The sequence below is a fragment of the Schistocerca serialis genome, chromosome 2, assembly GCF_023864345.2.
Source record: "Schistocerca serialis cubense isolate TAMUIC-IGC-003099 chromosome 2, iqSchSeri2.2, whole genome shotgun sequence".
In the NCBI taxonomy this organism is placed as follows: Eukaryota; Metazoa; Arthropoda; class Insecta; order Orthoptera; family Acrididae; genus Schistocerca; species Schistocerca serialis.
The window spans coordinates 1,041,001,110-1,041,022,568 of record NC_064639.1 but is presented as its reverse complement, the minus strand read 5'-3'; the positions used below and the strand labels follow the sequence as shown (position 1 = coordinate 1,041,022,568).

The window sequence follows — 21,459 nt, the reverse complement described above, 5'->3', positions numbered from 1 at the left end:
ATTTTCTTATCAACATTCACTGTTCCTCATATCTCTGCTTATCCTTAAAGCTCTTGTCTGAACAACATGGCAGAAACAGCTGTTCCCATCAGAGCAAAATTCTTTTTTTTCCACTCCATCATCCAGCACTTTCTCAGTAACAGAAACCTGACTCTGGAATAACCTCCTGCATTATATTAGAGAACCAAATAACATCTCTATGCCAATGGTCTAACCATAGTGGTAACATCAGTTCCCGTCAGATCACCGAAGTTAAGCACTATCGGGCTTGGCTAGCACTTGGATGGGTCACCATCTGGGTCTGTCGAGTGCTGTTGGTAAGCGGGGTGCACTCAGGCCTTGTGAGGCCAATTGAGGAGCTACTTGACTGTGAAGTAGTGGCACCAGTCACAAAAACTTACAGTAGCTGGGAGAGCGGTGTGCTGACCACATGCCCCACTGCGTCTGCATCTGGTGACGCCTAAGGGCTGAGGATGACACAGCAGATTGTCAGTACCATTGGCACTTCAAGGCCTGTATGAATGGTGGTGGTGTTGTTGAATAACATCTCTAGCTTCAGAAGACAGTGAATGAAATATCTACTAAAATATCTACCATTGCTCCTGTAAGTGCTCATTACTTTTGTATATCTTACTTTCCAACCAGATCTTCCTCACTTTCCAGTGTTCTTAGCTGGTGCAGTATCCTTAAATTTCTTTTCTCCGGAACTTGCTCTATCAGAAGACATTTTTTTGTACACCTATAAATTCTTTTTATATTTCCACTATCAGTACTATTTTCATCATCATTATCATCATCATCGTCATCTGGTGGCAGTAGCAGCAGCAGCAGCAGCAGCAGCAGTACTGCCAGTATTAACTTCATAAGTTCATAGTCATTATTGATTACTCACATTGTCTCCATAGACACTCAAATAATTTTAATACTATCGTGTCATATTAAAATTGTTATTTCTTAGGTAACTATGATCTAAAAACAATTCTGTATGTGTGAAACCTGGTCTAACGTAAGAGAGGCCCTAATCTGCAGGTTAAATAAATAAATTTCCCAATGGCATAAAGTTAAAGATATAACATTCTTTCAAGGCATGAATGGCATCAAGAAACTATTTTTAGAGGTACAAATGAATATTACTGTTCTGACTGACTCTTTTTTATTTCAGTAAGCATTGTGATGTCTGTGGGAGAAAAGGCTATTAATTGCTGTTAAATCTGAAGCAAGGCTGCATTATATTCAATGGAGTGCTGCCACACATTCTCGAGTAAACATTTCTTTTCATGAGCTTATAATCCTGGTACATCTACATGACTGCTCTGCAATTCAAATTTAAGTGTCTGGCAGAAGGTTCATCAAACCACTTTCACACTATTTCTCGATCATTTCAGTCTTCAACAGTGCATGGGAAAAACAAAAATTTAAATCTTTCTGTGCAAACCGTGATTTATCTTATTTTATTATGATAATTATTTCTCCCTATGTAGGCATGTGTCAACAAAATACTTTTGCTTTTGGGGGAGGAAGTTGGAAACTGAAATTTCATAAAAAGATCTTGGCTCAATGAAGAATGTCTTTGTTTTAATGATTACCACCCAAACTTGCATATAATATCTATGACATACTAACCCCTATTCTGCGATAATACAGAACGAGCTCATTTAGTTGAATAGACAACCTTTAAATTTGTGGTATTTATCAGGTAAGTTTTAACCAAAATTTAATGGATTCCTTTTGTTACTCATGTAGAGGATCTCACACTTTTCAATATTTAGAGTCAATTGTCACTTTTCACACCATTTCACTTCTCCAACGATATATATTTTTAGGAAATAAAACAGATAGAAAGAAGGACGGTCCGGCTGTGAGTCTTTAATTAGGTTGCATTGTCAACAACATAACTGAAATACGAATAACACAATGTACATTCTTTAAAGGGGTATGGATAGTGACTGAGTTCATTCATAAGGGATGAGTATAAACAAGGATACACAAATTTCTTACAACAGAGTAGCTGTAAATAAGGACAATAAATTCTAAAAAACTAAATGAAAGTAATTAATGACATCTTAACAACCCCCCTCCCCTCCCCCCCCCCCCCCCCAAAAAAAAAAACACCCTCTGTCTCACCCAGGTCATTCCGTGTTGAGATGGACGTAATTTAAAAAAGTAATGAAAAAAGAAGAAAAACAACACAACACCACACACACACACACACACACACACACACACACACACACACAAACTCTGCTTTGTTTGCTCCCATCATCCCACATTATGATTCCTCAAACATCTTTCCATACTTTGTGAGTACCACTTTATACATTTACGTCTCCTCCGTAAGCCCCACTCCTCACAATAGGACTGTCAAAGAAAATTTGATAATAAAGTAGGAGGGGAGGATCAATCCACTGAAAATGAAACATGAATAAATATAACCATCAACTCATGTCCTTGAAGGTGTCACTCCACAAAATTCACAAAGAATGTGAATCCCTGAGGAAACATGACACACAATTATTACCACCCCATGCCAGTGGCATCAAAAAATGTATTCCATTAGCCATCTCTGGATACCCTGTCAACCCATGTACCTTAGTTTGGTTAATACAGGTGTGAGGCTGCCTAATTTCTACCTCCAATCTTCCTTTCCATTTCTCCATAAATATTTAAAATCCATCAAACTTACTTTGCAAATGAGTGTCACCCTTCTTTTTTTCTCTTCATCAAATGTTTGTAATAAGCTGTGATTAAAAGATTATATACAATTATATGCAAAACATGGAGTATCTACTTCATATGAATCTGTGTGTAGTTCAATACAATATTCATTCACTTCCTTTATAACTCCTGTTCAAGTACATCAGAATGTAGCTACCACATTATAGTTAAGATAGTGGCTTCTATTTCTAACAGATTTCTATTTATTTCTGGTTTTTCTTGACATGCGTCAGTAATGAGATGCTCTAATTTCTGAACCTGCTTATCTATTTTCTCATAACTCTGCATTTAAATCAGCACCATATCTTATTATTGGTTGTATGTAGCTTAGCATTCAAGTCAGTACTTGACTGCTTTACTTCACCATTGTTTTGTGCTATTTCAGCTCTCAGATCTGTATTTAACTGTCCTATCTTAGGGTATCTCAGAAATGCTTTGAATATTTCCTCCATCTTTCTGGTTACTACTGGCATACAGTTAAAAAGTAATAAATTTATAACAACTTTTTCTGCTATCAATAACTGTCAAAGCGAAGCTAACTTTGTTTAAAAAGAATTAGAAAAACAAAATCATCATAGCTGTATGAATTTCTCACTTTTTTCCTCTGGAACTGGAATATTGCTGGAAGTAAGAGGCTGTAATGCAACAACAATTCTTTTGGAATAAATACAATAAGTTTCTTCAGACACATTTTCCAACAGCACAGTTGATTCTTCCACATAAGAAATTCTTAATGCATGAACACCACAAACTATTCTCTCCAGATCTCACATAAGAATGACATGGATCAAATTTTACAATCTTCTGCTGTTTTTTCATGAATTGTTCTAGCATTCTGACACTGCAGCATTTACTTTTGTCTTACTGCATTACTGTAACCTAGGAGAATGATGCATGAAATGTGCATAAAAGGGAACTATAAAATGATGTCGTGACACACCACTCTTCCTCAGTGATATGCAACATCACAATCATTGATTTGAAGCAACTGAGTACCTGTATGCAGTGGATCCTCGATGAACAGCAATTGAATATATCAATGCATGTATATGTAACATTATAAATAAGGATAAATAAAGAAACAGTGGCATTAGTACTTGCAATGAATCACAGTACACAACAATTTTTTTTAAGGTTTGTTAATGATTTTTAGACATCACTTATACAGCCAGCCTCAGAAAGATTTTTAAACATTTAAATACAAAACAGCCTGAACCATTACAAAACAAGTCATTCATTTAATTTGAAATTACGTGAATGTTCAAACAGAATTTAAATACATTTGTTAACATAAACGCAAATCATGCTTATTCATTTTCTGATGTGTGGCACGTAGAAACACGCAACAGAAAACAATATTCACACTAGTTTTTGCTAGAGAAAGGACAAGAGTTTGACAGCTAATGTAAATACAATTCTCCGTTGCGTGTTTCTATGCACCACACATCAGTCAGCTATAGGTGAGTGGTTGCCTTTCCTTTATTTTATGTATTATTCCACCCAGGAATATCCATCATGGTTATTCATTAATGTATTATATGTATTTTTAAAAATTTCTTTTAGTATTTTTTTTATTTATACTCCTGCTTAAAAGTCAAACAGGAATTTATACACTTATGTCTTCTGTCGATAAAAGTGTCTGAAAATTCATTGGTAAAGAATGTCCAGACGACATCAGACAATGCATTAGTATCGTAGTGTCTCTATATCTTATGCCGTGGCTGAAAAAAATATGGTTAACAGATTCCTCACTTCCACATTCAAATGAAGGTATGATCATGTTGAGGAGGTAGAAGTGTTGTCAGAATCTCCCATGACTGAATTGAAGTCGTGCCACCGTCACTATAAAGTAGAAATTTTGGTGCCAAGGATATGATGAGAGGTTAGGTATCATTACAGTACAGTGTTTTTCTTTCATTTCGTAAGACCAATGGAAGTCTCCATTCCATCGGGCCGTAGTACTCCTTTTGATCAGGTGGCACTTTATGGTATTTCAATGAAATAGTGTATGTACACAGTTTCCTTCTTCTACTTCTTCACTTTCCTTTATTCCATTGTACGCCTTTACCCACAACATGATAGTCATCTTATTTAGGTAGGAAACTCTCGAAATACTTCTATGATGCAGTATACTACATAATTTTTGGTGTTGTTGACAGTGCAGCATTTTAACAGCATAAATGCTGAGTGTGAATCTGATAAAATAATGATTGTGAGTATTGATGTTACTTCTGGGAGCTTAAATTTCCCCCTCAACTAGTCTTGTCACCTACAAATGCAATTCCTGCTTTTGTCTTTTTGTTAAGTTGATATGTGTAAATCTTTCTTGAGGATGGCCATGATGTCATATTATCATCTCAAATTTCCTCAGTGTACTGTGGATGAATGTTCAGCTTCACTTAAGTGTTTGCATAGGGTGTGCTGAGGCAGTTCAAATTTGGGGAAGTGGTGGCGTATTCATACAAAGGTCAAGCAATGAAGGAAAAATCTGTTAAGGGCGGTAGTTTCTGGTAAAATTAATATCTGTCTGCCCAGCACTTAGAAGTGAGTTCTCTAATCTTTGTTAATAAACTATTGCGTAAGAAGTGGAAACATTTCAACAAGAATCTGGTGGTGTAATTCCTGTGTAGTGACTAGCACTTCATTTGCTTTCACCACCATAACATAAATTGGAGTGAATCCGAATGCTCCAATAATGACTTTGAAGGCTTTAGACTGACTCTTATCTATTTTCTCTACGCTATTTTTTTTTTTGTTGCTGAACCTTAGCGTATGTTTCTGTAGTCCATGTAAGGTCGTATTAGAGCACGATATATATTAATGAAGGTCTTGTGTCTGCTTCTCCACAATTCTGACACAGCATGAAGGACTTTTGTTGCACATTCATATTTTTGAATTACATGCTTAATGTAAACACATTAGCTTATGATTAATATAAAGCTCCCAGCTTATGATTAATATAAAGCTCCAAGTTCTTGAACCACCCTTTTACCCAATAATATAAAGTGTCCTAATCTTCTGCTTTTTATTTTCTTAAGCCTATGTCTAGTACACATGCACACAGATGCTTTATAAGGCAATTTGTCGAGGTAATTTTCATTCAGCCATTCGTTAAACATTATCATAGCTGTTTAGGAGCAGATACACCTCAAACAACAAGTTGGAAGTTGTATTCAATTTTTGAAATAACAAATGATCCAAGTTTGAAAGCTGATCTTCACTGTTCAGCATCTTATCTATGCAAGTATATAATGCACAAAGTATTTTTTATAGGAAAATAGAAGGTTGCTACTTACCGTAAAGATCATGTTGAGTTGCAGATAGGCACAATTAAAAGACACTTACATATAAACTTTCAGTCACAGCCTTCATGGGAAAAAGAGAAACACACACCATTCATTCACACAAGCAAGCACACCTCATGCACACTTGACTGGTCATATGTGTGTGGCCGAAAGTTTAATCTATCTTTTCCTATATTGTTAATATTCCTACCTCAAGTTTCCATTGTTTGACAATATAGTTTGTCTTTATAGTCAATAATTGTCTCTATTAATTCTGTCCGCCCCCAGTAGCTGAATGGTCAGCATGACGGATTGCCAATCCTCTGGGCCCAGGTTCGATTCCCGGCTAGGCCGGGGAGATTTTCTCCGCCTGGGAGTTGTGCTGTCATCATCATCATCCTATCATCCTCACTGACTGCAGGTCACCGAAGTGGCGTCAACTTGAAAGACTGGCACCCGGCGATCGGCCTGCCTGACAGGGGGCCCTAGCCATACGATTAAATAAATTATTATTAATTCTAATTTAAATGATACCTTTTAAGCAAAAATGGAACACTTTACAAAGCATATGGCTGTATACAGAAGTTGTTTCGAGTTTATAATTAAGTTTCTTAGCATTTTGCTATTCCCCCCATTTTTTTCTTTTACACAGACCTTCTGATGATATCCTACAAAGTTGAAACTGGTTACCATACCATTTATGTGACCTGATGCAGGAAAAATACAATAAAAGTATTCTGTGGATGGTAAAAACGAGAGCCAATTAATGTGAAAGGTTTCTTCATATACAGCTGTATCACATTCAAAGTATCCATCACTGGATAACTAAAACTGATTTTTATTTATTTAATCGTATGGCTAGGGCCCCCCCGTCAGGCAGACCGTTCGGCGGGTGCTGGTCTTTCAATTTGACGCCACTTCGGCAACCTGCAGTCGATGAGGATAATAGGATGATGATGACAGCACAACACCCAGTCCGCGGGTGGAGAAAATTTCCCGACCCAGCTGGAAATCGAACTTGGGCCCAGAGGATTGACAATCCGTCACGCTGACCATTCAGCTACCGGGGGCGAACACTAAAACTGATGTTTTAGTTGTAGTAAAGGTCAACAGTGACAAACATCAGTGGCACTACACATTTTAGGTAAAAGTATGAAATCTTTAGTGTAAGTGATTGAAAGTAGTGTGGAGGCCAGTGCGGGGTATCATGGTAACAACACTGACTGTTGCCTCTGGATCATGGGGTCCCATGTTTCATTCCCAGCAGAGTTGGGATTTTCTCTGCCCGGGGACAGGGTGTTTATGTTGGTCATCACCACCACCACCACCACCACCACCACCACCACCACCACCACCACCATCATCATAATCATTTGTAAGAGTGACTAGACTGGATTATGAAAAGAAAATGGACTGTGTAAAAACTGGGACTTTGTATGGGCACTGACGACCGCACAGTGGAGCACCCCACAAACCAATCATCATCATCATTAACACTGACTGTCAGCCATGCTATGTTGACATGTAGGGCATTATAACAGATGCACAAATAAGTTGTGAAGTGAGGATACCTGAGTGCAGCAGTAAACTACCCCACACAGCAAAGAACAATGTAGTAATTCTAGCCACCTCACTCAAGCAACTCTCTCTGTCATAGGCGATGTTACTAGACGCCAGATTTTGGAGAAACAAATGAACAGTAATGGAGTATGAATGAGGCTAAATTTGAGGACTGGATGTCATTCAGTTTGGGGAGTTAGTTATTCCTGAGTAGCTGCATCGTGATGCTGGAGCACTACCGGATTGCGAGATGACTGGGCAGCACCAGCAGCAGCCTCCAGTTCGAGACCAGGCTGCATCTGCTGTCGCACTGGGTCCTTCATGGGACTTGGTGCCACAGCCCCGCTGTGCCTGCCACTGATGACACTGAGGCCTAGGGAGGGACTTGGAATCACAACACCAGTCATATCCTCTCCGAGGGCGTGGGTTGAGACACACACACAGCTGCCTCTGCCACTGCAGAGCAAAGAACGGCAGGGCCACTGCTTGACATGTCATTCTGCCACGAAGTGCCACTATTGCAACTGGTTGTGCCAGAGTCCTGATGCAGCATCACTGGGTGCCGTCCTAGCAACTGATGCCACCTGCACAATCCAGAGCCGATGAGGAGAGATGTGCCTGCATCATGTGGAACTGAAGATATAATAAAGTTATATTGTTAAATTGACCACCACGTTTTCACTGGTTTCCCACCACCTATGACATCACCACATACGTACCACCCCTTACGAAACCAAATGAATCTATGGATTTGTCACAGTTTAGGAGTAACGGCAAAGACGAATGGTTAGTACCTGCATGTTGCACTGAGTGTAATTTACTCAGGCATTATGTAGCTTGCGCTGAATCAGTAGCAGAGCTCCTTTCCTTGTAACCGTTTTGGGCACATGGCTAGGCAATGAAGAGTGTCCAGGTGGCTCATGGTTAGAGAGAAGTTACTTAGTACAACACTATGGGACTAACTGCTCTGTGCGTATTGTTTTGTTGTAGTGCTATTTTTATCATGGGTAATGGATGTAGAGAGAAATCAGAAACACGAGGTGTCACCAATGAAGAAACACTGCAGTCATTAATGGATCAGGTGGTTCACTTGAGAGCAGATAATGTGGTTATGTTTAACCACTGCCTCATTATGTCTCCTGGATACTATCCCTAATTGTTCGCAAAAAAACCATGCACTGTTATGCTTCCTGTATCGTTGTTATGAACTAGCAGGAGAGAATCATGAGATAGGAATGTTGAAGTTGCAAATTCTAGGAGTGGGTCCAATTGTTGTGAATCTTGTTTCTCCAATCTCTGGTAGAGCATCTGAGGATACTTGGCATTTATCAGCCAACATAGGAGGTTTGCTAGGTAAACTGTTGTTGCAGATAACAAGGTTATTTTTGTCAGGAGAAGCAAAATTATTCATAAGGTGCACAGAAGCATTATGAAATACTGAAACTTTTGATCAGTTGAGACAGGGGGTGGAACAACGATACAGGAAGCATAACAGGGCACGGTGTTTTTGGGGACAGTTAGGGACAGTATCCAGGATACATAATGAGGCAGTAGAAGACTTTGAGGATAGAATTAAGAAAATGAATGTTAACATGTATGAGCTCCCATTGAATGAGGTGGTAATAAACCGGGCTGAAAGAGGCTGGCCAACGAACACTCAATGATTTCTTAAGGGGCCTGACACCAGAAATGCCTAGGAGAGTGCGCACAGGGGCATCAAACGATCTTCATGAAGGGGTTAGATTAGCTTTGGAATACGTAGAAATCAATAGGTCGACAGGGGTAAGAGAGTGGAAACAGGTATTGACATTGCATATTAAGTGTTTTAACTGCAGTCAAACAGAACATGTATGAAGACAGCTGGTGTGACAAGGGATGCCAACAGTTTGGTGGAAATGGTCGAGGGAATTAGTGGGCAGGATGCAGTGGAACCCTTCACGATGTGAATTACGGGGTTTAGAGGATAATGTTATACAACCATTGGGGGTCAGTAGTGATGAACAGTGACGTTGGGACAGCCATGTTTAGACAGTGTGTGGAAGTGGTGTCTCACATAAATGAGGGTACAGCATGGTCCTAGGGTTAGATTTTCTGAATCAACGCCATGCCATAATTGACCTTTGATAATGTGTAGTGGAACTGAGTGTAAAGACATTCCGACTAGGGGAAACTGTTGTCAATGTTAATCTGCTGTGAGGAGTGTCTAATATACAAGACGGTCCAGTTAAACTGAGAGCAATAGCATTGAGGCTTGACTTCCATGATCGTGTGTTGAAAGGGACCACAAAATCGCTATGGGTGATGTGGAACTGAACTTACCAGTAGGTGTGATACGTTTAATAGAACAGTTGGAAGGTAGTGAAGTATTAGACACAGCATGTAGTTTGGTGATAAAAAATATTGTACGTGTACAGGAAAGGGCTGGAGGAAAAATGGTACCTGTCAGTGTGGAAAGTTGTTGAAGTGAATATTATTAGCTACACTAGAGATTCCAAACGAGGAAGATTGCCACACGGAAGGTGTGAGCTATAAGGGGGCACAGGACACTGCTAGGACTGCATTTCATGAGAAGGTGAAGCATCTGAAAAGAGCAGAAGCAGCAAAGTTGGAGGAACTGGTGCTAGAATTCAAGGATCTGATTTTTCCAAGAGGGCCATTGCCTGCTATGGCAGTAATGCAAACAGGATTCCAGCTGAAAATGAAGCACCGGTATACCGAAGATCATTTGGAATGCCATGATTGTTGCAACCAGTTTTACAAGACTACTGCCTATTGGCTTCTGTCTCGGGTTGATGATGATGATGACTGGTTTGTGGGGCACTCAACTGAGCAGTTATCAGCACAAGTACAAATTCCCAACCTATGCTCAGTCCAATCTCACCGCTTTCATGAATGATGATGAAATGATGAAGACAACACAAACACCCAGTCATCTCGAGGTAGGTGAAAATCCCTGACCGCACCGGGAATCGAACCCAGGACCCTGTGCTCGGGAAGCGAGAACGCGACCACGAGCTGCGGACCCTGTCTCGGCTTCTTTGGCCAATGTTCATCTGGTGATTTTACTGACATTTCGCCAGCATGAGTGGCGAGTTCACTACCAGCAATGGAGGGAAAAGCTTTGACAATGCCAGCCACTCGTGCTGGCGAAATGTCAGTAAAATCATCAGATGAACGTTGGCCGAAGAACCTGAGATAGAAACCGGTAGGCAGTTTGTCAACAAGTGGCCATGAAAGCCTTAACAATTTTGTAGTTTTGGAACAGTTCATAGATCAACAGTTAGCTGATGCAATAATAGAAGAAAGTAATAGTGCATGGGGGCAGGACTTATAATTGTACCTAAGAAGTCTATGGATGGTTCACTGAAGTGTCTGTTTTGTTGCTATTATCACTACTTGAATAGCAAGACTAAAACAGATGCAATACCCTTTCCCGAATGTCACGGAGACACAGATAACCTAGGCAAAAACAAGTATTTCTCAACATTGGACTGAAAGAGTGGATGTCATCAATTAGAACTGGCTCCTGAAGATAGATCAAAATCAGCTTTTCCAGAAAATGGGGGACACTACCAATATACCAGGATGCCTTTTGGGTTGAAAAATGCACCAGTGAAATTCCAACAGGTGTTGGATGGAGTACCGAGAGGACTGAAATCACGCCAGTGCTTAGTATATCTTGATCGTATAATCATCCTTTTAAGGAATATGCAAGAACACAGACAATGCCTAAAAGAAATATTCGGCAGACTACGGGCAGCACGCCTCACACCCAACAATGAAAAATATCACTTTGCACTGGAGGAAGTTAACTATTTGGGCCACATCATAAGTAAGGGTGGTGTAACAAACAGATCCGAGGTTGGTGCATACAGTGCAAGACTTTTCAGTACAAGCTACTATGGAGTTACAACCTTTCCTTGGTCTTGCGAATTACTATAGAAGGTGTGTGAAGGGATTTGCGGACATTGCAACACTGTTTACGCAATTTTTGAAGAAAGGGGTTAACTTTGTGTGGTGGAAGGAATGTCATGGAGCATTTGACGAGTTAAAGAAGGTGTTGACATCCAGTCCAGTTTTGGTGTTTTCTGACTTTCAAAAAGAATTTATATTGACATGTGGTGTGTCAAACTATGCTCTTGGCTGCATTTTGAGCCTGGAGGTCGATTGGCAAGAACATCCTGTTGCCTTTGTTCTCAAGACAATTGAACGAAACAGGAAAAAATTACTCTACAATGGAGAGAGAGACGCTTAGTCTGGCATACGAAATAACGTATTTTCGTTAAGCTTTAAAGTGGTTACTAGGCTTGAGGGAACCGTCTAGTAGATTAATGAGATGGGCATTGAAACTCAGTGAATTTGGGTAATCCACAAGCCAGGAATGAAACACAGAAATGCAGATGGGCCAAGCAGAAAGACAGCTGTAATACAAGCACTGGGTCACGATCTTGCGGAATGGTGACCAGTACAGAACACTGACAAAGAATGTAGGCAGTATAAGAAACAGCAGCAATTTGGTATGGATGACGGATTATTGTGCAGATAGACAAAATTAGGACTGTGAGTGGCAGTTTCTGCCCTGTTAAAATTGGAAGCGTTATGTGAGATGAGTGATCACATTTTGTCAGGCCATGGCTGATGCAGGGTGATGAAAAGAAGGGTGCCAGAGAAGTATTGGTGAAAAGGAAGGAAGGATGGTATGGATCGATACATCAAGAATTGTGTGGATGGTGCATAGAGGGCCAATTTGAGTTGGAAGCAGATACTGCTATAAATATTGCCAGAAGCAGTTGAACCTTTTAGTTTCATTGGGTTGGATGTGTTAGGACCATTCAACTGAACACCAGTGCGTAATGCCTTTGCGCTGACCACAATACATCATTTTTCCTGTTATGTCAAGACGGTGCCAATGCTGGACCAACAGGCATTCACAGTCACACAGGTGTTAGTTAATAGGTGGACACTGAAGTTCGAAGTGCCACAGACAATAATTATGTACCAGGGGACGAACTTCATGTCAGAGCTGATGAAAGACTTGTGAAGAAATTGAGGACTAGCCCACTACATCTGCAAGCTAATGGAAGGACAGAGGGAGCTAATAGAACAATTGGGAAAATGCTTTGTTACTAAATAGATTCAAATCATTGAAACAGTGATCTTTGTCGTAAATGCACATTACTCTAAAGTACATACTAGCAGTGGGTTATCACCATTTGAGGTAGTGTATGGCAAAAAGATGCCATAACCTTTCGACACAATTGACCAGAAGAGTGGAAAAAAGGGAAGCAGTCCATGATTTTTCAAGAAAAGTGAAGGTGGTGTGGAACAGGGTACAAAGAGAAAATATGAAGGTTTGGAGAAATGGGAAGAGGCAGTGAGGCCTGTGGGGCATTTAACGCAGCACAAGGTGGGCCAATGGGTGACTTTGTCGAGTCCATATACGGCGAAGGTACAGTGTTTTTAACACGGTACCAGGGCCTGTACCAAACAGTTGAAACTACATCAACAATGAATGTGAAGCTGCAGTCACCAACAAGGATGACAATTGTGCATGTGGGACATCTGTGACCATTCAAGGGCACGCTAGAGGTGTGCTAGAGAAATGCAAATAAAAGCAAGGAAGGATATTAAGAGGAAAAAGCAAAATGATGAGCGCAAGAGATGGAAGTCTGGATTCCTCAGTCTCGTTAATGTCAAGAGAGTAGTTATGTGTATCAATTTTGAGCAGTTTATTTGTATGTACAGTGTAGGACATAATGTGGATAGTAGTACGTGTAGACCTATACATTTATTTGTGGTAGTCTTATCAGTAGAACAATACGATGATCACTGTTCAGAGACATCAGGCTTCTTGGGGGAGGGGAAGGGGGGAGGGGAGGAGTTGATATGGATCTCTGTCCTCAGGTTGCCACATGGAGGAGGAGAAGAACAACAATAGTTTTGGCAGTACCGTACCTCCTTGGCAGGGGCTCAAGAATGGAACTGCAACTGCATCACCTAGACAGTGAAGTGTGTTTTCCAGACAGCCAGATGTGTCACTTTCTAGCCATAAATGGTCTTTAAGTTTAGTATTTAATGAAGGGAATTACATTATTTAATGTGGCACAGCCAAAGCTGTAGTGGCCAGCCAAACAACTAGAGATCTTATGCAAACAGAATCTTACCTTTCCGAACGAAACTTGAGCCATGTCTAGACCACTCCTTAAGTGAAATGATAGAAGCCCAAGAAGGGCAGATAAGTGTGGCACAAACGCTATATTGTGTAGGGCAGTATTGGAACAGGAAATGTCAAGTAATAGTGACATTATGTGTCACAATTCCTAGCACCATGATTATTCTCATTTGATCCACATAGGATTTTTATATTTGATGCAATGTGGTATGAGGTGGTATATTGGATTTCCACAGCAAGAGACGACAGATAGATTGACTTATTTGATATAGTACTTAGGTAATAGTTAGGAACAGACTATCTGGGGTAATTGTACAGATAAAAAGTTTAGTGGTAATCAAAGTATAGCGAATAGTCGGAATAAGACCCAATGGACCGGGTCATGGAGGGAGGCAGTGTAGTGGCACTACCCAGCATTTTAGATAAAAGTTTTACATATTTAATGTGTGTTGGAAAGTGGCACAGAGATCACTGTGGAGTACTGCAATAACAGTGCTGGCCGTCAGCCACACTACGTCGACGTGTAGGACACAAACAGAAGTGAAAGTGAGTTGCAAAATGAGGATAGCTAAGCGCAGTGGTAAACTGCCCCGCACAGCAAAGAAAGATGTAGTAAGCAGTTCACTGCCAACACACTCGAGCAAGTCTCTTTGTTATCGGTGACATGACTAGACACCAGGTTTTAGAGAAAGGAATGGGCAGTAACAATATAAAAGAGGCTGAAACTGAAGACAGAATGTCATTTGATTCAGGGACTTAGTCATCGCTGGCAGCTGCACCATGACATGAGAGCACTGCCAGACCTTGAGATGACTGGGCAACACCAGCAGCAGCCTTCAGTTTGAGACCAGGCTGTGTCTGCTGCTGCACTGGGCCCTTCACGGGACTTGGTTCAATAGTGCCACCAGCTTGCTGTCAGTGATTGCTGCCACTGATGCTGAGGCCCTGGGAGGAACTTGGCATCATAATGCCAGCTGCCGTCCGCTGCCTGTCTGAGGGACGAGGGTTGAGACCCACGCACAGCCGCCTCTGTCACTGTGAAGTGAAATGCTGTGGAGGCGCCGCCTGGCGTGTTGCTCCACCGGGAAGTGTCGCTTTCGCAACCAGCCGTGGCCTTGCTTTTGCTGCTGAGCCAAAGTCCTGACACAGCATCGCCGGCTGCTGTCCTAACAGCAGACACCAGCTGTACCGTCCAGAGCTCACAAGGAGGTGTGTGCTGTCTCATGTAGAGTTGATGATATAATAAACTTATATCGTTAAGTTATCCACAGTGTTTCCATTGGTTACCCATCACCTACAGCATCACCACACACACATTACCCCTTACAGAGGTCGCCACTACAGGGTGGTCCATACAGTGTCATCCATTAAGTGACAGTTATTTTATAACATGACAGAATTCTACATCAAGAAAACTTTTATACTAAAAGAATTTGGTTTACAAGATAGTCACTGTGCTGACCTTTGGCAGTATGCCTAGTCTATGTAAAACTGCTTGTAGCAGTTTACACAAAAAATCTTCAAGATTTCAACCTGGGACACACTGCACTTGTTCCACCTTATAATTCTTAAAGAAAAAATGTTACACTAAGCAGCTACATGTACATACGGATTATGCATAAACTTTTTGCAATAAAACTGTTGTTCTCTTTTAATTCCAGTACTGTGTCTAATTCTTGTATTTGTAGAATTAAGAAACTTGAAGATGGTTTGATGACTACAGACAAAAATATTAATAAATAACAAAAATATTTCACTGATTTGGCATTTTGGAAAAAATGCCCCATTTAATGAGAAAACTTATGTACAATGTATACAGTTGTATTATAATTCCAGAACTTATACAGCAAACAACCGTAGTTGTGAAGTCCAGTTCTACAACATAGGTTCTGCCACCTCTTCATCACGGCAGCGGGCAGCTTGAAGTTCCCGCCGCACTTCGGGAGTGATACTCGGATGACTTTGATGTCGTAGCAGTCCAAGAACAGCTGCTTTTTGTTCTGAGCTTATGTCTCCTTTATAGCGCTGAACAAAAGTTAGCAGAGCTTGATGCCATAGGACTGGCAGCTCACGGCGATCACGCTCAAACCTAAAAAAGCGGAAAGGAAGGAATTTTTTGATGAGAAGTACCAGTTGTTTGGAACCCATGACATACAAGAAACAAATTTTATGCTAAACAGCACCCCATAACAGTCAAGGGTCTGGGGATACAACTCAGACTGGAAGAAAATATATTGAACAGAACTGCCAAAAATTTTGTAACCAGTGGGTTTACTTACTCCACTGTTAATATAGTTAACACTGCGATTTGTGTTGGCCTTGCAGTGGAGGTGTGTATGCTCTTATTTACAGACAGCTGTGAAACTGTCAATCTGCAAGGCCTCATCTGTTACTTGAGACATCTTGATGATTCAGGAAAACCAAATTAACAGATGATTAGGTTCCTAGTATGGAACAATATCTAGATGTCCAGAAAAAATCAAAATGGTATTTGGCATGAGTAGCTAATCTTGACTGTTTTGTGTATAGATCAATAAATGGATTCGGAAAACGATATTGAACTGTATAGTGATACCGAATGCACAAGTCATCATCGATTAAGTTGTAGATTCCAACAGTTGAAACCATAATGGTAACAAAAATAGTTGAGTAATATCCAATTTGAAGATGTGTTTCTGTTGCACAAATCTGAATACAAGTATAATGCCTGCAGCAAATGAAAATTTAAAAATAATATGACAGAAGTTAATAGGAAATATATAATGCAAACAAATCTTTAATATACATTTGGAACAATGAGGTCTCAATGAAGAAATCAAATAAATCATGTCTGAGCAAATGTCTACGTAACGCCGAGACACAGTGTTAAGAATCTTAATTACTATTTTTATTGTAAAATTTTGGTTAAACTAAATGGATGACACATGAGTACCAGCAATGCAGTATTTTATTTACATGTTCACGTGAGATTAATTCTTCCACAAACAAAAACTCCTCTACAATGCAGGTGCATTCTAGTAGAACAGGCATATAACTGAATACATAAACATAACACCTCTGCTCAGATTCAACCTTATAATAATACAGAATATATGGAATAACAGCAGAAAAAAAGATTGATATATCTGGCACTGATACATAACATGATAACAAAATCGTTCTTGAAGTATGCCATGGAAAAGAAACTAAAAAGTTAAAACCAAGAGGTTAAGAAAGACCATAACACAAACAAGAGGAGGCAGCAAGTATAAAGACTTTTAGCACAAATGTGTTAAAACAAAGAGATATGAAGTGATTAAAAGTCAATATAACCGCAGTCTGGTTTCAGTACAAGGTTTGAATAACATGTACAAATGGTAAATAACCTTTGGCTCCCTGTATTTGCCTGACCAGGAGTTAACTTCAACCTATGCATTTCCCTTTGTAAGTTCTCTAATGTCCCTAACCGAGTAAGTGATTTAACATTCCATGCTTTGGCCTTGGAAATGCCAGTTTTGTTTTTTCTGATGACAACATCCTCCTGAGTAGTTCCCACCCAGATATTGAAATGGGAGACTTTCTGCCTATGGAATATTTTATCCAAGAGGATGCCAACTTAATTAAACCATACAGTAGAGCTGCATATCCTAATGGCGTACAAAAAATTAATGGCATTGTTCATCACTGCTTTTTGCTGTTCACAGTTGCAACAAAGCAATGCCAATTTGTTTAACATTACAACAAGGCCAGATCAGTCAATCATCCAGACTGTTGTCCCTGCAACTAGTGAAAAGGCTGCTGCCCCTCATCAGGAATAGTAGGTTTGTCACGCCTCTCCACTTACACCTTTCCTGTGTTGTGCAACTACACTATGGCTATCTATCTCACTGAGGCACGTAAGCCACCCAAACTCAGAAAGGTTCACGATGTGTCACGAATTTACTTGACATAAAAAAATTAAGAATTGCACCTAGACTGAAACAGCTAAATTAAGTAGAGGTTGTGTATGAATCAAGTATAGGTTGTGTATGAGAAATTTTAGGCACTCAGCTGTTATGACTGCAAGGATAGTATAAGAAAAACTGCAAAAGTGAATGAGTGACAGTAATTTTACTTTACATGGCATGAGGAAAAGGAATCTGAGGTGGATTTAAAACGATTTTGTGAATGGATAGACAGGTTTGGTTCAATCCAAAGGCCTGAAGACCAACTGTTCTTTCAGCACCTCTGGCTCAATGTTTCATACCTAACAGGGATTTCCTAACATTTATCTTTGACAATTTTGGAATTTGAAGTTTTACTACTCATCTTCATGTAGAAGTCATAAATATGAATATCTACACAGGGACATTTGGACTAGAAGCTATACTTATGCCTGTGTGGATATTTGTATCTGATACAAAAACCATACTTCTGCCATTTGGAGGCACTTTGTGCTGATGATGACACTAACATGATTATGAAACTAATCAGTTACAAACTATTAACTGATAACTGGCACGTGAATGATTTTTTGTGCAAAATCTAGAGATTTAACTTTTTTGACAAAAGTAAGGTTTTCCATGACAATACTTCCAGCTTATCAACACTGACCCATAAAATAAAAACACAAAACTTCCAATTACAATGCATGTTGCTGTTTTGTGCAGTACTATATCAAACAGCAACATTAGCATCAATTTTAATAAATTGCCCAAGAAAAGTTTTGCACAACCTGCATACCTATGAATATATGTGGGCTTAGACAAGAGGCAAGTAAGAAATGAAGGAGAAGCCTAACGGGGGAAAAATACTGTGAAACAAAAACAAAATAAAAGGCAGTCTGTTGGAAACTGGACATCTTTGCATATTTGTGAAATTAAAATATGCTGCTGGATAATGTTCAATAACATGTTGGTCCACCCCACACAATGTAATGTGCAGATCCTCCTTGGCACACTATTTACACAGTGTCTATGCTTTTTCCACTCTCTGGTAGCAGCTCTGTGGTCATTCAGGGCACAAGTAAAGTTCCTGTAATGGTACATCCCATGGCCTAGGAGTAGCATCTTCCATTGCTAATCAAAATGTCCTCGGTCACAGGTTCAAAACCTGCCACTGCTTAAATTTTGATTAATAATCAGTAAGACTTCCAGCATAAGAAGTCACCCTCATTCTGCTAACGGCCTTGTCAAAGATGGCGGAGGAGTGGACAGAGGTTCATGGCACTCTCTTGTACTTGGGGTGGGAAACTGCTCCTAAAAGCAGAAAAATCATCAATGATAAATGACATGAGGATGCAGAAGGCAAACAGAAACTACTACATTAAAGACACACAACTTGTATCCACAAGACATGTGGCCTGTAATGTAAAAAGTATCATGATGACCTATCCACTGGCAAAAGATTCCAGAACAGTCCTCCATTTGGATCTCTGCAAGTGGACTGCCACAAGGAAGGTGACCATTAGAGAAAGCACGAGCAACCAACAAAAGGATAATGTTCTACGAGTCGGAGCGTGGAACATCAGAACCTTGAATGTGGACTGGGAAGCTACAAAATTTGAAAAGTTAAATCCAAAGGTCACTCTAGATATAGTAGGGGTCAGTGAAGTGAAATGGAAGAAGACAAGGATTTCTGGTCAGATGAGTATAAGGTAATATCAAGAGCAGCGGAAAATGGTATAACGGGAGTAGGATTTGCAATGAGTAGGAAGATAGTGCAGAGAGTGTGTTACTATTAACAGTTCAGTGATATAGTTGTTCTTACCTGAATCAACAGCAAACCAACAGTGACAATGATAGTTCAGGTATACTAGCTGACGTCGCAAGCTGACGATGAGGAGACAGAGAGAGTTTACGAGGATATTAAAAGAGTAATACAATATACGAAGAGAGATGAAAATCTAATAGTCATGGGGAACTGGAATGCAGTTGTAGGGGAAGGAGTAGAAGAAGAGGTTGGAGGATAATAAGGGATTGGGACAAGGAATGAGAGAAGAGAAAGACTAACCGAGTTCTGTAATGAATTTCAGCTAGTAACAGCAACTACTCTGTTCAAGAATCACAAGAGGAGGAGATAGACTTGGAAGAGACTGGCTGTTACCAGAAAATTTCAGTCAGATTACATCATGGTCAGGCAGAGATTCTGAAATCTGATACTTGATTATAAGGCATTCCCAGAAGCAGATACAGACTCGGACCACAATGTAGTAGTGATGAAGAGTAGGCTGAAGTTTAAGAGATTGGTTGGGAAGAATCAATGGGCAAAGAAGTGGGATACAGAAGTACTAAGGGGTGAGGAGATATGCTCGAAGTTCTCAAAGGCCATAGATACAGCAATAAGGAATAACTCAGTAGACAGTACAGTCGAAGAGGAATGGATGTCTCTACAAAGGGCAGTCGCAAAAATTGGAAAGAAAACATAGGTACAAAGAAATTAACTGTGAAGAGGACATGGGTAACAGAAGAAATACTTCACTTGATCGATGAAAGAAGGAAGTACAAAAATGTTCAGGGAAATTCAGGAATACAGAAATACAAGTCGCTGAGGAGCAAAATAAATAAGAAGTGCAGGTATGCTAAGACAAAATGGCTGCATGAAAAATGTGAAGAAATCGAAAAAGAAATGATTGTCGGAAGGCCTGACTTCTTGACTAAGCGTATAGGAAAATCAAAACAATCTTTGATGAAATTAAAAGCAAGAGTGCAATGCGTATTCCACTTGGGAAGGCAGGGGAGAGGGTGGATGGGTGGAAAGGGTATATTGAAGGCCTCCAAGAGGAGGAAAATTTGTCTGATGTGATAGAAGAAGAAACAGGAGGCAATTTAGAAGAGAGAGAGGATCCAGAATTAGAATCAGAATTTACGAGAGCTTTGAAGGACATGGTTCAAATAAGGCAGAAGGGATAGATAACATTCCATTAGAATTTCTAAAATCATAGGAGGAAGTGGCAACAAAACAACTATTCAAGTTGTTGTATAGAATTTATAAGTCTGGCGACATACCATCAGACTTTTGGAAAAATATCATCCACACAATTCTGAAGACCGCAAGAGCTGACAAGAGCGAGAATTATCGCACAGGCAACTTGACAGCTCGTGCATCCAAGTTGCTGACAAGAATAATATACAAAAGAGTGGAAACGAAAACTGAGAATGTGTTAGATGATAATCAGTTTGGCTTTAGGAAAGGTAAAGGCACCAGAGAAGCAATTCCGACATTGCAATTGATAAGGGAAGCAAAAATAAAGAAAAATCAAGACACGTTCATAGGATTTGTTGGCCTGGAAAAAGTGTTCGACAATGTAAAACGATGAAAGACGTTCAAAATTCTGAGAAAAATAGGGGTAAGCTATAGGGAGAGACAGGTAAAATACAATATGTACAAGAGCCAAGAGGGAATAATAAGAGTGGATGACCAAGAACGAAGTGCCAGGATTAGTCTTTCGGCCTCTACTGTTCAATCTGTACATTGAAGATGCAATTATGGGAATAAAAAGAAAGATTCACAAGAGGAATTAAAATTCAAGGTGAAAGGATATCCCAATGATATGATTCGCTGATGACATTGCTATCCTGAGTGAAAGTGAAGAAGAATTACATGAATTGCTGAACGGAATGAAAAGTCTAATGAGTACAGAATATGAATTGCCAATAAATCGAAGAAAGATGAAAGTAATGAGAAGTAGCGGAAATGAGAACAGCAAGAAACTTAACATCAGGATTGATGGCCATGAAGTAGATGAAGTTACAGAAATCTACTACTAGG

General features: G+C 39.9%; 1 protein-coding gene and 1 pseudogene across 1 annotated transcript in view; one reads left to right on the top strand and one right to left on the bottom strand.

Moving 5' to 3' along the window:
* Positions 1-201: 201 nt before the first annotated feature.
* Positions 202-320, top strand: LOC126459528 (5S ribosomal RNA; annotated as a pseudogene).
* Positions 321-15,482: 15,162 nt separating this feature from the next.
* The window catches only part of LOC126458461 (bystin), a 63,578-nt gene continuing 57,601 nt past the window's right edge, over positions 15,483-21,459 (bottom strand). Inside the window, exon 7 of the mRNA XM_050095532.1 lies at positions 15,483-15,820. Coding sequence (XP_049951489.1) covers positions 15,607-15,820 — 214 coding nt within the window. The 3' untranslated portion in view covers positions 15,483-15,606. The remainder of the gene's footprint in view (positions 15,821-21,459) is intronic.